Source organism: Gallinula chloropus (assembly GCF_964237585.1).
Source record: "Gallinula chloropus genome assembly, chromosome: 2".
In the NCBI taxonomy this organism is placed as follows: domain Eukaryota; kingdom Metazoa; phylum Chordata; class Aves; order Gruiformes; family Rallidae; genus Gallinula; species Gallinula chloropus.
Window position 1 is genome coordinate 161,145,407 of NC_140086.1, and position 18,106 is coordinate 161,163,512.

General features: G+C 48.2%; 1 protein-coding gene across 2 annotated transcripts in view; it reads right to left on the reverse strand.

Annotated features, from left to right (window-relative positions):
- Window positions 1-1,622: 1,622 nt before the first annotated feature.
- Window positions 1,623-18,106, reverse strand: part of WNT3A (Wnt family member 3A) — a gene marked incomplete at its 3' end in the record, with an annotated part of 91,835 nt that continues 75,351 nt past the window's right edge. For both annotated transcript variants that reach the window (XM_084260764.1, XM_084260763.1), the window contains 2 exons: window positions 5,273-5,538; window positions 1,623-2,102 (listed from right to left, as the gene is read on the reverse strand). In XM_084260764.1, the coding sequence (XP_084116890.1) occupies window positions 1,623-2,102; window positions 5,273-5,538 (746 nt within the window). The remainder of the gene's footprint in view (window positions 2,103-5,272; window positions 5,539-18,106) is intronic.

Consider the following 18,106-nt stretch of genomic DNA (forward strand, 5'->3'; position numbering starts at 1 on the left):
CGAGTTACAGTGCTGTAAGTACCAAGGTGACAGGCTGAGATTGATGCCTGGTACCCACATGTCTGAAGGAAGCCCTGATGCCCATTGAGGAGGTGAAACCCATTTCTGGAAATGGAATCCTGATCTGAAATCAGAAGTAGAGCAGCATGCACAGACGGCGAGTCGGAGGTGAGCAGCAGCAGAGACGGGGCAGCACTGAGAAGCTGGGATTTGGTTCTCTGTCCAAAAATCACCCAAAGCTCTGGGCTGGTTCAGAGCCTGGGGTTTGTGCATTTTAATCCTTGACACTTTTAGAGATGGGACTGGATGTAGAAATCAGGTGAGGAACAACATTTGGCTGGAGTGTGAAACTGTTCCAGTTTAGGTGGAGGTGGTGGTGGCTTTGTTCACCATCATGTAAATTAACAGGTGACAAGCAGTCCTTCAGAGTCACGTTCTGACAGACTTCTGGCCTGAGGGTCTTGCTAAGTGCCCATGGGGAAGCCTGCCTGAGGTGCAGAGAGCAGATGGACTAAGTGCACTTTCCACTGTTGGTGATGACGTTCTTTAACAAGGTGGGAGGGGGTAAATGCTTTCCCTTTCCTCCTCTACAGGAAGAAGCTGAGCTGGGATACTGAGGAGCTGAACGTCCTACGCCCAGCAGCGAGTGTCCAGCCCCAGGAGACTTGCTCTGCACTGCATGTTTCCAAGGAAGACTCATTGGCTGAGCAACATCTCCGCTCGTGGGACTGTCTCCTTCTCAATGCACACACCAAGTCCTCTTCACTTCACGTGTCACGCACTGAACTTTTCCATACCATGCACATCACCTGTGTGCCAAGAGGGCACTTGCAGGAAACTGTCAGCAGTTCTTCCTCTCCCTGTCCTTCTCCTTCTCCTTCTCCTTCTCCTTCTCCTTCTCCCTTCTGCTCTACTGCATCCTGTATCAAAACTGGCAGAAGCTACTATGCTAAAAAGTTCATGCGAAGAGCCTGCCCACTCTACATCTCTATAACATATTTGTAGACTTCTCTTGGTCCAGGGCAAAAGCAAAATAGTATTTGAGTTGTTTTTTTTTTTTAATCCATTAATTTACCTGCCTTTTCTTTTTCTTTTTGTTTTATTTTTTCCCCTTTTGCTGTTGTTGTTGCTCATATTATACAAAGAGTTTGGCCATTAGGGTGTGTAGATAGATCTCAGAAAGCTTAGTGCTGCTGTCCAACACAGCCTCTGCCTGGCTGAGGGAAAAGGAGATGCTTAGGAAGATGCAAGTCTTTCAAAGGACACTTAATCACACGAGTCACTTCAGGCGGGTGAGAGCAGAGCAAATCCATGCTTTTGCTGATGCTCTTCTTTCCCAGCTCAGTGTTGTTGGCTGGTTGAAAAACCACTGTCTCCTACTGGAGGCATTGTTGGGGCGTAACTTGTGTGACTGCCAGATGTACCTCGGGATAGCCCAGAAGTCATTAGACCTATTCTATCCAACCAGTTTTAGCCTTTTTTTAAAAGTTTTTTTTTTTTTTAATTATTATTATTATCCTTTTAATATCAAAAAAGTAGACTTCTCTCATGTCTGCAACCTCAGAGGAAGAAGGCTCGAATCCATTTCTCCACTCGGAGCCCAGCGAAGGGTTCTGCCTGCTTTACTTGCACGTGTGGACGTCGTAGACTCGTATGCACTCCTGGCAGCGGACGTAGCAGCACCAGTGGAAGATACAGTGGCACTTCTCCTTACGTTTCTCAGTCCTCGTGTTGTGCCCGCGGCCACAGCACAAGAGGTCACAACCATCAATCCCGTGGGAAGTGACATTACAGATCCTGTCACGGGTCCCAAAGGAACCTGTCTCAGGGTTGGGCTCGCAAAAGTTCGGTGAGTTCTCATAGTAAACCAGGTCCTTCTCAGTTGGAGCCTTGAAGAAGTTGTATTTGGGCCTGAGGGTCTCGACCCAGCCGCGGGATTCGCGGTGTTTTTCCACCACCATTTCGGAAGCGCTGTCGTACTTGTCCTTGAGGTAGTCACCGATGACCCTGAAGTCTGGCTGAGACCACCAGCAGGTCTTCACTTCGCAGCTGCCTGAGAGGCCATGGCATTTGCACTTGAGATGCATGAGTTCAATAATAGACTGAAAAAGAGGGGAGGAAAGGAAAAGAAGAAGGAAGATATTAGCCTGTGGTGAAAACATATTTTTTTCCTATTTAGTCAGGATTTCCTAAAGAATCCCAGTGTTTTCATAGATGTATTTACACACTTGTGGACAAAACCCACCTTATCCTCCAGACAAAGCCCCCACACAGATGCTGGATCTCAGGCAGATAAAACCTCTGCAGCTTTATTGCTCTCAGTGACTATTTCTGATTCCCTCCCTGATTTTAAGCATCTTCCAAATGCTTTCACTAAGTTCTGCAGTTATTTCTGTGCATACCAACTTCTATCTTATCAATGTTTATGGGTGAATATTGCAGTCCTACCACCCAGGAACACAATTAAGAAACATCTAGGTAGAGAAGACAACAGAATTCTTCTAAAACACGGTATTCATAAATGAAATGCACAGCTATGGCATTGGAAGTTAAAGAAATATGAAGTGTCCTAGTGATTTAGTCCAGAATTCTGTATTTTATGTATGTTTTGATTAAAGCAAATAAGATTCTGGCCTTGCTTGTGGCTATATTCAGAAACCTAAAAGCAATGTAATTTTTTCTAAGCCAGACAAGTGATTTTTCAAAATCCCTTTCACAGAGAAACATAAGAGCCCAACTTTTGATTTTGAAAGGCTTAGGCTCAAGGGATACGCAGTAGAGGCCAGGTATGGTTGGATACAATTATCTCAAAGGTGTTTTCCAACTTAGTAATTCTGTGATTCAATCATCAAACCCCATCCTTGGACAAATGGAAAGGTGGTTATTGATCCCAGAAGTTTGCTCTTCGCTTTCACCTCTTCTGAAACGAGTCTATAAAAGTTTTCTTAGAGGTGTTGCCCTCCAATATTCCGAGGTGGGACACAGCCTTATGCAACTCACTTGATAATCTGCATTTTCAGACTGATCAGCAAGTTTCTGGGTACGTGAACAGACTAGTGCCAGCCTGAGTCCAAAAGATTTGCCATGAATCAGCACCTTGGTGTTCACCAGGTGCTTTCCTGGGTTATTTACGGAGTATCACCCGCCGCAAAGGAGGTTGTAATTAGCAACGAGAGAGAACCACAAAGTGTTTGGTTCATATAATCATGCTGAGCTTAATCAAAGCTTCTGGCCCAGTGGGAGGGTTTGAGTTCATATGGGAACTAATGTGAAACATTGCCTATGGCTCAGGTTTAGCTGGAGACACTCAAGCGTGGAGGCATGGAGGAGCTGTGCCACGAGTGCTGGTGTGGTGAGAACTGGGGGGGAAAAACAAGTGTTTTGTGAAAGTTGGGTTTCAAATAGTGGTGTGACATTTGCTCTCTAATCTTTGGCATCTGTAAAACGTCCCCAAAATAACTCAAAGTCAAGTAACAAGACCTACAGTAAAAAAATCCCTCTGTAAGGGTGTGATCATAGGGATGTTTGCACAAAGCCCAGGTATTCCAAGGATTCTCACTTTAAGGCAAAATCACTCCTTTCCACTCTACCCAGCTTCTCCACAGTTTTCTTTATCTCATTACCTACTGCAGATACTGCCACTAGCAATGCATTGTACCTTGAGGTACCTGGAATAATTGGAGACTGTGCTGGAGGAAACCACATTATTGCTTGTAGCCATCTTCACTGTGGGCAGCTTTTTGTTTCTGGTGGCATTTAATTCTGAAGGACTGTATTCCCTATTTCAGAGCAGCTGTCCTGTGGTGTGAGATGGGACAACTCCCTGGGGCTGACAGTGTCCACCTGAGGAGCTCACATGGAGTCCTAGCCTGATGGAAGTCAGCTCTTTCCTAGCACAGAACAACTGTGGTGCTTTGTTATAGATCACTGCATGGCCATATGTCCTCCTAAGCACGTGTAAGGCCTGCTCCTGTGGGAACAGGACCAAATTAATCTCTTTTGGTTGCAGTGAGATATCTTTCCTCCACTGAGGGACAAAGGATCACAAGTTAATTATGTGGAAGTTAAAAATAAAGAAAGAAGCTGTTATCTCAGAGGAGCTGTGGTGTGGTCTCCATTTGTGATGAATTTCACAAATAGTTCACCCTACATTCTTCTAGCAATTACAGGCTATTCTTGAGATGAAAAAGAGAATGTCTTCTTACTGGGATTGTTCCACCTTGTGGAAAAGATTCACTGGGTACAAGGCAGTCACTGTGATGAGGGCAAGACTTTGTGCTTTCAGCTCCCTACACATTTTTGCTCTGTGACTGAAGAGAAAGCACACTGTCTGACTTTGGGGCCCAGCCCAAACTTTATCAGAAGACACCAAAGTCACATTCCCTCTCATTTTCTTTAAACATTCCAGGTGACATCGAGCAGCATTGAGTGAGGAGAAATGGAAAATGCTCTCCTGCTCTTTGCTGCCCTCAAACCTACATAGCAGAGTGGTGACCTCAGGGCAATGGACAGTGTCACTCAAACTAGTTTCAGTTGCCTAAATATATGCATCTAATGCCATTTGATAGCTCCAGGGGTGTCTAAGGCATCAGTCCCAAGGTGACAGGACTTGGATACACAACTGGCAGGCGATACAATCTTTCCCAGTAGCAGCACAAGGACAAGCTGGATACTTCAGGATATCTCAGTTTATAGTAAAATTAATCTACTTAAGTGGCTGAATTCCCTCCATACACTGTGGTGCATCTCTTTTAACCTCAGAGGTCTACATTGCAGACATCTCTGGCTGTGCAGCTCACCTTCTTCCTACAGCCAGCTGCGATGGACAGGCAGAGTTAGGGCATCATTAAGTGAGCTAGTTCAAATGACTACTACAAGCTGGGATGAAATCACATTCTAGGCCTGTCTTGATCCATTCTGTATACACATCTGGAACACTGACTCCAAGGTCATAGAATCACAGGCTGGTTTGGGTTGGAAGGGACCTCCAAACCCATCGAATATCAACCCCCTGCCATGGGAAGGGAGACCTTCCACTAGACCAGGTTGCCCAAAGCCCCATCCAACCCGACCTTGGAGACATCTACCTATGGATGGGTAAATTTACTTACAGCTTTCATAGTTCACCTCCCTGACAAGAACTGTCATAGGGTATATATCATCATTTCATGATGTAAACCAGACCACATTTAGGTTTGTTTCTTCCCCTCAGCTCCCTCCCACTGTCCATTGTGGCAGGCAAGAAAAGAAAGGTGAAACTAAGTGTCCTTACCGTCCTTCCAGCTTCATTGTTGTGCCTGTTCATCGCTGACCGAGCGTCTGGTCTGTTCTCCCGGGCATCTGCAAACTCCCGAGACACCATGCTCCCAAACTCCACGTCCTCACTGCAGCCTCCCCACTTCCAGCCTTCCCCAGGAGAGCCCTTGTGACGGGTGTCACAGCCGCAGATGGTGGCCGAGCCCTCGGCGCAGGATCTGGTCACCGCAAAAGCCACTCCAGCGGAGGCAATGGCGTGGACAAAGGCTGATTCCCTGGTAGCTGGGAAAGAGAGGAATCATTGAATAGGGACCATACGTGCCTATGATCAGCCCTGTGAACACCTGCTCTCAAAGGGATGGCAGAAGGACGGGAAGCTCTCCTCTTCCCTGTGGTCCAGCTTGGGCCTACTCCTAAACCATTTTCTCACAGAAGGAAATAAGCTCCTACTTAGACAGGACCAGGCTTGATTCAAGCCCACTGAGGTCATCCATTGCTGAAGCCATGGCAAAACAAAAAGGCAGTGCACACCTGTGTTTCAAGCAGTATATATAATATACCATAGGGTGCTTTGCAGGCAGTGCAGGCCGTGGCTGTACTGAGCCACAGCCTTGGCGTCAGATGCACAGAATTTGGGCTGTGTTCCCATCACGTGGAAAATGCAGGTCTACCCTTAATGACAACCTTCACCCTTAGTGGTGAGACCAGCACCTGGTAAAACACCTCCTCCACCTTGACTGGGAGAGCTGCTGATGGCTGGAAGGTAGGAAAATGCCAGTATGGCCAGATACACCCCAAGCCTCACTATGCAAACTAAACGTTGTCACCAGCCTCCATCCTGAGGCCACCTTCTCTTCCTAGGCTATCTAGCTCACTTAGAGAGAGTGTTCAGTACATGTCATCTCACAGCTATCCAAAGTTTTGCTTGATTGCCTAATTAAGACCCCTGCCAAGGGTACTGGAAATGAACATGCCTTTTCTGTCCATTGCCTCAGGATGGTTAAAGCTGAGGAACCTTGGTCTTTGTGGAGACTTTCCTTCCTTCCTTCCTAGCCTTTCATCCTAGCTGGAGTTGGGTGTAGAAGGTCAATGCAGCATTAGCCTGGTATCACAGAATCACAGAATGCCAAAATCCTGGTTTCCAGTGTTTTTTCTACACTATATCAAAATTAAAACCAATTTCAAAGGGAAATATACCAAAAATTAATTATATTTTTCCCCCCTCAGATTTTGTCTCATGTTTCTTCACTTATTAGGAGTGATGCTGGAGTTCAAAACCACACCTCAGAAAACATCACTGAAGAGCAATGCTTTTCAGCCTCAGAAAAATGTTTGTATTACAAACAATCATAGAATCACAGAATGGCATGGGTTGGAAGGCACCCCAAGGATCACAGAGCTCCAACCCCCTACCACAGGCAGGGCCACAAACCTCCAGGCCTGGAGCTACACAAGGTTGCCCAGGGCCCCATCCAACCTGGCCTTGAACACCTCCAGGGACAGGGCATCCACCACCTCTCTGGGCAGCCTGTTCCAGCCCCTCACCACTCTCTCTCTAAAAAACTTCTCCCTAATTTAAACCTTCCTTCCTTTAGCTTTAAACCATTCCCCCTTGTCCTGCCATTGTCTACCCTTTTAAAAAGCTGATTCCCCTCCTGTTTCTCTGCTCCCTTCAGATACTGGAAGGCTGCAATGAGGTCCCCCCTGCAGCCTTCTCTTCTCTAGGCTGAAGAATGAGGCAATTCTAAGAAGATACAACAATTCTGATAACTGACCTCCCTTAGCCTCCTACACATGAGCTCACCTCGTGCCTGTAGACCAGTTAGCCAAGAAAGCATGTTGTCTCTGACACCTTTCAGATGATTAGGCTAGACAGTGCTGAAAGATGAAAATTGGGCTTCCAGTTGAAGCAGCTTCCCCAGCTTCTACTGAGCTTTGCATCAGCTGACAAGGTGCCTCCTTAAAACCACTCAAACCTTCTTTGCACCATATTTTGCTGATCTGAGCTTTTCCTTGGGCATTTTGGCTTAATCTTTACCTGCTGGATGCTTCCAGGCTTTACTAATGTGAGGAAAGTTTAATATGCCAAGCCAAAAAAGAAAAGCCAAGGTGTTCTCGGGGAGGAATCAAAACCTGCCTGCTTGCAGAGCAGTCCAGGCTGGATTGAAGGTTTAAGCAAGAACTTGTGCAGCACCACTTGGCTTTGGGAAGACTACCAAATACAACAGTATGCAAATGAAAGGATGTGCATGAACTTACAAGCCGAACGTGTGAGCAATGTCCTGGAACACGTTGTCAATGAGTATTGTGAGGTTAGTAAGTCACCGAGGGCTAGAACTGAGCAAAGAAACTGCAAGAACCTTCAGTGTGCTTTTGAAAAACCCTTGTTCAGCATCTGTCCAGCCTGGAGGATCCCAGGTTCCTGGAAGTGATGATCACACAGTTCCTGAGCTGTGCGAAAGTTCAGCTTCTGAGCAGGAATAGATGTGTCCAGTTCTAACAGGACTGGGGACCTGGCATCTTGTGCTTACCTAAACCCAGGTGGAATCCACAAACCAGGCCTTATGGGTGGGGTTCTTGGAATGGTGTCTCCAAGAACACTGATGACCAGTCCTGGGGTCTGTAAAGGGCAAAGGCTTCTCGTAGAAGCCCGTCTGACAAGCTGGTGGGATGGATGCCATTAACCTCTGGGAGGGAGGTAGAGGGTATAGTGCCTGACCAGAGAATGGCTGACACACATTCTACTTCATCCCACTGTGGTCTAACTGGTCTTGAAACCTTTAGAGATACTGCTATGTCATGGACATGAGAGGAAGATGGTAATTCTTCTTCTGCCCCCTTCTATCTGACAGCTGTAAATCATGTTGCTTGGATAGATTAGCTGTTCACCACGGATTCACAGAATTGTAGGGGTTGGAAGGGACCTCCAGAGATCATTGAGTTCAACCCCCAAGCCAAAGCAGGGTCCCTAGAACAGGTCACAGAGGTAGGCATCCAGACAGGTCTTGAGTATCTCCAGAAAAGGAGACTCATTACTTGGGAATCTGCTCAGGAGAAGAAGCCTGAGTTGGGACCTTTGCCTACTTGGCAAGGTGCTGTAGGCACTGAAGTGATGTTTGCCAATGCCATGGAGAGCCCCCATGCCTTGCCACACTGGGATTGATCAGCAAGCATGTACAGCCACTGCCTCCATGCAGAAAACCTTCTCCTGCATGGGCTGAGTGCAGTGACCTTGGCTTAGGGAGACCACAGTTCGTGGGTCCCACCTGGTCTTCACCAGGAGCCATCAGCTGAGAGCAGAGGTGTCTCTCTGTGATCACAGTGGGGAGACCTCACCAAAACCCATGGAGCTTCAGGCCAGGCATCCAGAAGGGCTGCAGAATTCCTGCATTCCCCAGGACTTGGTTGCAGGAGCTCTGCTTTGCTTGTAGAAACCCAGTTCTGCCCAGACCCTATGTTCATTCCTGGAACTCTCCACTGCTGCTGGCAGCTCCAGGAGGGTGTTGATAGGATTTGCCTTAAGAAGCACCGATTGTACTCAACTCTCCTCTTCCCAGAAGGAACCCGGTGCCTTTTTACAGCCTGTGCATGAGGTAATCACCCCCCTCCAACCCTCCCCTGCTTTTGAAATGCAGCCCCCACCCCCGGGGGTGGAGAGCGGCCACCACTTCAGCAGCACACAACAGGAAGCCAATAGCCCGGTATCTGATCGCAGGTACCTGGGGAATGCGAGGCAGGCGGGAGTGGAGAAGCTGAAATCTGGCCCCGGGGCACCGAGGTTAGGAGTTTGCCTCTTGAGAAAGTCGCAGCAGATCTCTTAATGACTGCACGGAAATTAGGGCACCGGGTGGGGTGTGTGGAGGGGTTGACATCTCCTGCCCCTAACTTTAAGGCACCGAGTTGGGTATTGGGACAGATGGAAGGGCATCGCCCTGTGAATCACATCCCACCACATCCTCAGGACTATCCTCCAGTTACCAAGCAGACCTGACCCTGCTGAGCTCTGAAGAGGTCCCTGGGTTGTAGCCCGAGGCTTGGTGGCTGGAGGAATGGAGGAGGAGCGTGTGGAGATACCAGATAAGCAGAAGGAAAGCATGCACTTGTAATGGAAATGAGGGGTTATTAAGGTGCCATATAAAAATGTGAGGGACTTAGCAAAGATAACAGGGAAAGCACAGTGTGTTTGCCTGGTTGCCTCCTTCCCCTCTGGTGGATGCTGGTAGCAGGCGGCAAGGAGCCCATTGGGACTTGAAGAGAGCTCCTGGAAAGCCATCTGGCAGGAGGAGGTTAATAAGGACTAATACCTGATGGGGATGTTGACTTAAGAGAGCATTAACCACTGTGTTTTCGGTGCAGCAGGAGGTCACCAAGGCTCTGGCTTCAAGCTTGGGTAATTCCTGCTTGCTCCCAAGTTTCCCTCCAGGGCTTAGAGACTTGGACAGCCAGTGGTCCAAAGTACCCTGTTCCAAAGTACCCTCCAAAGTAGACTCTTTTGGGGGTTGGCTATGAATAAAAGAGGTGCTGAGACTTACAGAGGGCCTTTTAGGGATGCTGTGTAGCTGCCTTCCTCATGCAGAGCTCCCCAAGTGACTGGTTACTTCTAGAGATGTTTCCCAAGGAACCCAGTGTGTGAAGCTGGGAGCCTGAAGGCCCCACGTAGAACACCTCTGACCTCCCTGCCTCAGCAGCAGAAGCACCTTGGGGTGCAAAACCACATGGCTGGGCAGTATCAACACGAGGATTCAGAGGCTGGAAGATGAGGTGACTTAAGATTTTGTTTTCCTGCTTTCACAGGGCTTTTTTTTATGTGACTTTGGGCAAATTTTTCATCAGCTTGTGCCTCTGCTTCCTTATCTGTACACCCAAGGACAAGTCTGCTTATTGCCTCAGGAGCTTGCAATGCTAAATTCACTGACGCCTTCAGGATCATAGTCAGAAGGTGTTGGCATCGAACAGAGTGTCATCAAGTTGTGAGCTGAGGAAAGCAAATGAATAACCCCATAAATATCTCGACTGTCTAACATATGAAACCTGCTCTCACGTGTTCGTCTGCCCAGACAGTGACTTATTTTCCCTGAGCCTTTCTCTGAATGACTAAATGATTACACAGACATCCCAGATATGAAAGACAAAGGACTATGGTGATGTAGAAGGATGAACATAATGGTTTATCTTGGTCTCAAAAAGCTACAGTCACTTTTTACCACTTTGCTGTCAAAGAAAGAATGAAAGGGGGGGAAGCCCAGGAGATTCCCAGATGATCCCTCCTCTCTCATACAAGGTCAAAGGGGGCTACTCCAGTATTCCAGACAGAGGGATTCCAACTCTCAGACTGTCAGGAACCTGTAACTGAAGGAGGGGTGGAGGGATGGAAGGAGGGAGGCAGGAAGGAAGGCAGGAAGGCAGGAAGGCAGGAAGGCAGGCAGGAAGGAAGGCAGGAAGGCAGGAAGGCAGGCAGGAAGGAAGGCAGGAAGGCAGGCAGGAAGGCAGGAAGGAAGGAAGGCAGGAAGGAAGGCAGGAAGGAAGGCAGGAAGGAAGGCAGGCAGGAAGGCAGGAAGGCAGGAAGGCAGGAAGGCAGGAAGGAAGGCAGGAAGGAAGGAAGGAAGGCAGGAAGGAAGGAAGGCAGGAAGGCAGGAAGGCAGGAAGGCAGGAAGGAAGGCAGGAAGGAAGGAAGGAAGGAAGGAAGGAAGGAAGGAAGGAAGGAAGGAAGGAAGGAAGGAAGGAAGGAAGGAAGGAAGGAAGGAAGGAAGGAAGGAAGGAAGGAAGGAAGGAAGGAAGGAAGGAAGGAAGGAAGGAAGGAAGGAAGGAAGGAAGGAAGGAAGGAAGGAAGGAAGGAAGGAAGGAAGGAAGGAAGGAAGGAAGGAAGGCTGTCTTGCTTAAGATGGTTTTGGACTGTATATCTGGCTAGGAAGGACCTCAGCAGCTGGAAAACGTGTAGCCAAGCAGTAGAGATGGACCTGGCTCTAAGGGTTCTCTACTCAACATGCCACTTTTCTAGGTGGTTCTGCTGAATGTGTGGAAGCTCCTTTGCAAAAGGGAACCTCGATGTCTCCATGACACCTACAGACTCTGCTCTCTGAAGACAAACTTCCCATGCCAACACCACTTGACTGCCCACGGCCTTGTCACCATTCCTTTTGGAACACAGCCCTTGGAGTGAAACAATGACTTCATGCCTTTAGAATTGTCCCAGATTGTTCCAGGAGACATATGATAGCGAAGGAAAAAGTTCCCACATCTTAACCACTCCCTCTCCAGCCATCATTAGCATGTCTCCTCTTGAATAGAGGATCCTACTCCCTGTTCCATGCTCAGACACTGTGATGGGGTGGCTGCAAGCTTCACTCTTCTGACACCACTGGCTTCTGGAGTGTTCCTTGGGAGAGTCACTTCACAAGTGGGGTAAAATGGAGAAAATACATCTGCTTAACAGAACTGCAGGGAGGAGACGTGCTGCTTTCTCTGAGCTTTATTTTTGAAAGCTAAAAGGCAAGAGACCTGTTGTGTCAGCTCTTTCAGACACCCAGACACCCATCTCTGAGGGGCAGAAGGTGTAAAGCCTTTCCAACATTTGTCTGGTAGGGCATGTACCCAGGGAGTGTGAGAAAGGGTTTCAATTCCCTCCTTGGCCCCAGGGGATACAAACCCACAGCTCTCATGCTAGGATTTGCACAACAGTTGACACTACATTGACTCTGGATTTGAAAAAAAAAAAAATTAAAAAATTAAATCTAAATTAACCCCAAGGACCAAGAAACTGGAAATAATAAAACTGGGGGCAGACTAGTGTTTCTGGTATTTGGAGCCAGCACAGACCTGCCTGTCATGCTGGAGGCCTGTTCTAACAGCTCAGTTCCCCCCCTCTGATTGTGGTCAGGGTCCTTCTTGGAGGTTAGACATCATGGGGATTGCGGGGGGGGGAGGCGTTGTGTGATGGAGGAAGGTGGTGAGGAATTTGTAAAGCGAATTCTGAGAGTTTTTGGAAGGCCCATCTTTTACTGAGGGTGAAGTGAACTCTGGCTTTGACTGTAGTATAAAGAGGACCACCTGTACCAGTACCTACCAGTACCATTGTTTTATCCTTGAATCCATCAAAAGAGCCACTTTATCTAGAGAAGGGAGCAGAGCTGTGCCATTCCCTCTTGGGGAAGGTCATTCACCAACACCTGTGTGGTGAAAGCTAAACCAGAAGGGAGTGAATAAAAGGCCCTGTTGCTCCACTTTGGATGGTTATGGAGGATGCCAGAAGAGATTAATACCAAATGCTCCTCACCATGGACACAGGAGCTGAGCACTGATGGTGTAAAAGTCAGTGCTTGCTCCTTCTCTCCAGCTACACTGAAGCCAAGGCTGGAGGAGGACCTAAGCTCTGGAGGGTACCTCTCAGAGCTACCCTGAGCTGGACCCTCATCAGATGTTAAGTAGATGATGACCCCCAGGGCAGGTGGGTTTCTTTAGGCTCACACTGTGCAGATGCAGGTACCTCCTGGATTGCAGAAGTGAAATCCAAAGGGACTGGTGAGTCAGAGCTTACAGGAGCAGCAGCAACAGACATGGAGATCACTACTGGCTTAGCCTCCCATCAACAGCATTGCCTGATGGCCCAGAGATCTGTGGGCAGGGAACATCTGCAGCAATACAGTCTTGTTTGTCCCAGGTACCAGGAGAAGACACTCCAGTCTGCTCAGCCCTGATGGCCTCTGCATTAAACTTGCCAGTCAGCAGACCCTCAGGGCCAAGAACCAAGAGTAGGGGATGGTGCCCCCCTCCTCACGATGCTCTTCACACTGACAGAGGTTTATAAGAGAGGGGTGGGGAGGAGACTTTTTAGTAGGGTCTGTTGCAATAGGAAAAGCAGTAATGGTTTTAAACTGAAAAAAGGGTGGATTCAGACTGGATGAAATGTTTAGGATGAGGGTGATGAAATGCTGTCACAGGTTGCTCAGAGAAGTGGTAGATGCCCCATCCCCAGAAACATTCAAGGTCAGGTTGGATGGGGCTCTGAGCAACCTGATCTAGTTGAAGATGCCCCTGCTTGTTGCAGGGGGTATTTGACTAGATGACCTCAAAAGGTCCCTTCCAGTCCAAATTGCATGATGATTGCATGATTATGTGAAGGGTCACATCTCAAAGCACAGGACATATTCCTCCCCAGGGAAAGGAGGAGGAAAGGTGGGAAAACAAATGTTAAAAGCCTTTATTTTTCTTCCCCCCATCTTCTTTTTTTTATGATCACAAGGAAGCAAATTGTTTGCCAATCAGAACCCATTAACTATTGGCATGGCACCAGGTGAAGACAGAGAACAGGGAACCCCTTGGCACACGCTGGCTGACAGATCCATCCACGCTGCAGAGACAGTGCCCAAGCGCTGGAGGGGAACGAGCGCTGTTCCCATCGTAGAGGAGGAGGAAGAGGAGGAGGAGGAGGAGGATCACAGAGGTGTCACGGATACTGTGAGCCTGACATTGCTCGTGGGGAAAATACTGGGAACGTTGGAAACAAAATATTGGCTCTTGTGGCCTTGGAACTTCAGTTTCACCACATTCCTCTGGATTGTAGCAATAGAGGATCCCATCTCAGATAAGCCAACTGAAAGGGCTTTACATAAGCTGGTTGGCTCAACCTCAAGCTTCCTCTAACTCCTCTCTGGAGAGGCCACACTTTTCTGCATGTCTACTTCCCCTGACCCATCCTCACCATCCTTGATGTGTTGGTCTCCTGCAACAGCGTCCTGACTTGGAACCAAAGGCTCCTCCATGACCCCCTTGCCCCAAAAGCTGATCTTTCTACCACACTTGCTCTTTGCTTTCAAAGATGCATCTGCTACCCATTAGGGAAGTAGAGAGGACCATGTTATGGCCTTGAATGCAAGAACTACAAAAGGAGGAGAAAAGTCGGGGGTCTTGATGGGAAGGCAAATCGTTCTACAGAGCATGTTCCCAAATCTGACAGCACATGATCCACACCAATATGTGGAAGAACTTCTTCACAGTGAGGGAGCCCTGGGACAGGCTGCCCAGGGGGTGTGGAGTCTCCATCTCTGGAGATATTCAAAACCCATCTGGATGCCAACCCCTGTGACCTGTCCTAGGGACCCTGCTTTGGCAGGGGGGTTGGACTCAATGACCTCTGGAGGTCCCTTCCAACCCCTCGATCCTATGATTCTGTGTTGTATTCATATTGGGTATACTGGAAAATGCTTTCCAAACCCCAAGCTTTAGGAAGAGATCCAGAGCTTCTTTAAAGCTTTAATTTCTTTATTTGGCTCCATTTCCAAGTCTAAACACCGAGCAGCCAAGTGCTCTGACCCTGATTTTCTGCTCAATCACAGCAGCATCACTTAGGAAATCCTTGTTATTACTCTGAAAAAACCTCTGGAGGTTTTAGAAAGATTGGAGCATGGTGACTGCCTCAACCAGTGGGCTACAAATAGTGCAGAAAGTCCCTCTTTGGCCTCAAGTGACTCTGAAGCCCTGCCTCAGTTTCCCCATTTGCAAAAATGGAACAGATTTATGCGTTATGGAATGTAAAAAACTACTCATAGATTCATGGAAATGGTGACCACTGTTGACTGGCACCAGAGACCACATCTGGCATACTGTCCACAGAGAACAGAAAACTTAAATTGCACTCTGTAGCCTGAGCTTTGAGCATCAAAGCCTACAACATGACAGAAGAGATGGGCAAAAGGAAGGACTTTTCTCCTTGATCTGACTGTTCTGAGCTGTGTGGACATCTCTCCTTTGCTATTGGCACCTTATAGCCATTGCAGGTCTTGGCATTAGCTCCAGGACTTTCCAGAACAGCTCTGTGCTGCACAGAGATGTCGCCAGAGCTATACAAGCACCAAGTCTTGTCCAGAAGAACACAATTGTATGGGATCCTTTGGACAAGAGCAGACCCTAAATGATTTTCTGAAGTCCCTCAGATGCAGAATGATCACCAAGTCCATCCCTCAAAGATCTGTTGGTAAGACTACAGTCTCAGTGTAGGTTTTCTAGATTAACCTGACTGACTTGGAGCCATACTCCAGTGAAACCCAAACCTCTGCTGCTGCTGTCTGGTGTGCAGACTTGCCTCAGGTCCCCTAGTCTTTAGCAGCATTTCCCAAGTGGGTTTCCTCTCCAAGCCTGGAGAAGTCCCCTTTGCAAAGGCAGCAGTCCCTGAGGACTGCAGGTAATCGAGGCTTTCAGCTCTAACCCTGAAATGGGGTAGGGGTGGCTCCAAGACCTGATGCAACAGGGGGAGAAATGCAGCTTCAGAGCACCCACGCTGCAGCCAGGAGGAGCTAGGCTGGGCTCTGGGTGATGCCCTTCTTCACAGAGAGCCATGCCAACTGCATGCCCAGCTGATTCTGCAGCATTTCTCATCAAAATCCAGCTCCGGGGTTTGTTTGACTTCTTTATCCTTTTAAAAATCAGGCCTCAAAATGCAAAGACTTATGCAAATGCAGAGCATAATAACAAGAAGCTAACCACACTTTTGCATATCTTAAAGGAAAGGTTAGGTTTGGGTCCCATCTGTGTTTTGAACGAAGTTCTGATTGAGTTCTTGTTTCCTCTGAACCGGCATACTAGTGTCAACACATCCCTGGGAAGATGAAAGGCCCTAACAAGACATTTGATCAGATTAGCTGTGGTTCAGATCATTGGAGGGAAATTATTATATGGGCAATTCCTGCCAGGGAACATGAAGGTGATACAGATAAGGGGGAATGTTGAATGGAAGGAGGCTGGATTAGCACAGTTTATAAAATCCTGAAGGCCAACTTCCCCTGAAAACACCTGAACTGTGGTCTTTTGCTTCTTATTATTTTATTTTTTTAAAAAAATAAACCCAAACCATGTTGTTTTTTTCCCTTGCAGGTTGCTCATGGCTATCATTTCACCCAGCACAACAGAAGCTGCAACCTCCAGCGTGGTGCTCCTGCTTCCAAACCTTACCCAAAACAGGTAGAGCCAGATTGTCAGACGCTGGAGCAGCCCAGGAGCCTGGTGCATGGTGCTGGGAGCAGGGCCGATGCTCCCTTACCTCCCCTCCTGAGCCCTCCTGAGCTGAGGGTGGGTCGAAGGCTGGAATGCTCCGGCTAATTAGCTACTGTCAAAATAACCCTAGGTGATCGCAGGTAACCAGACCCCCAAGATAGGCAAATCAGCAGGACAGGTCTGGTATCAGTAACCCCTGTCTGATACCTGCAAAGCAAACATCCCCCTATCTCACTCTCTATCGCCCTATCTCTCTGTCAATCTAATCATTACCATGTATGCCTCCATACCTACCCTGCTTAATGCAAGCACGTTTTATCTGGCTTTCTGTTGGCTTGGTCATGTGTGAAACACTCTGTGTCTGTTCATAACAACCCCCCCCACCACCTTCTGCTGCCCCATAAAGACCTCCTTCTGAATATTTCATCACTGCCTCGACTTCTGAAACAGCGTGGTCCCCTCAGCCCTTCAAACCGCCCCAAATTACCCCGACCCCTCATCCCTCCAGCCACCCAATGTCCCAGGGAGGCTTTAGACAAAAGGAAGCTGTGTGCCAATTGGGGGTTATTAGAGGAGATACAGCGTGCTCATTGTGGCAGGACGGAGTCCTTAATGAAAGGGGAAGGGGGGAAAGGACGGAAGGACTGGGGTAAAATTTGCTGAGGTGCTTTCCAGGTTAGAGGATCATCAGAGTCCTTTCTAAACTTGGGGTGGGCAAAAAAACAACAGTGTGCAGGAAAAACAACAGCAAAAAAAAAAGGCAAACCCCAAAGACCGCTACACAAACCAGCCCCACTGGTCAACAGTATAACTGGGGCCAAAAAAAATTAAATAATTATATTCTGTTATCAGAAGCAACATGGCCTAACAAAAGGATCGCCTTCGCCCACCTGAGAATGGAATGTGAGGCTCCATTTCGCTGCTCTGATCGTATTTGACAGCCCCCCTCGAGACTGCCTGGTTGGTATGGCAAATCGTCCTTATTACCTGCTGGGGTGAATGAATCCCCCTTTGTGCTGGCACTGTCACGCTGCATTAGGTTGACAATGGCCCGAGATATTTTATATGAAATTTGCCCTCACTTGTGATTAGCCAGCACCAACTAAGTCATAGCAACCTAGAACTATGCATTGGCCGGGCCCCGTTGTCGGCCGAAAGGGAAATCCCTATTCAAATGGTTTAATAAAACAATCTAAAGGGCGTGTGAATCGTGAAAAGCATTTTCACTTTTCTCTTTAGCTTAATCTCATGGTCGCTGGGATATTGTGCTCTGAGCAGACCCCAGCAGGGTGTGGGCTAAGGTCCCCCATCAACTTCTTTTACAGCCTCCTTTTCTGCGAGTTAATGATATACCGGTGTGATTGCCTCCCGCAGCAAGAAGAAACACGCAGTTGATGAAAAGGATGGACCTCCTAACACATCCTAAATGGCAACAATTTCTCATCCAAAGGTCACAGGTCATAACCTGGATTTTGAATCACCACCCAGATCTTTTTCAAAGCCCCTGCCTAAAGCCGGGGGATTCTGCGAGGCCGTTTTACACACAGAGGCGCGCACACAGACACCGCGTTATCTCCGGAGGTTCCCGCTCTGCTTGAGGCCAGAGTTTAGGGTTTGGAAACAATTGGATTTTCCCCCCTGGTTTTGGGCTACAGTTTGCTGCCTTTCACATCCCCTCAACCCTGGGTCGCAAAAGAAAAGCACAAGGGAGAGGTGGGCAACGCAAGAGATGTGAAGTCTCTGTGAGATGCCTCCTGAGCATCCCCAGAGGGGCATCCGGAGCTCAGCAGCACCCAGACTCTCTGTGAGATGCCTCCTGAGCATCCCCAGAGGGGCATCTGGAGCTCAGCAGCACCCAGAGTCT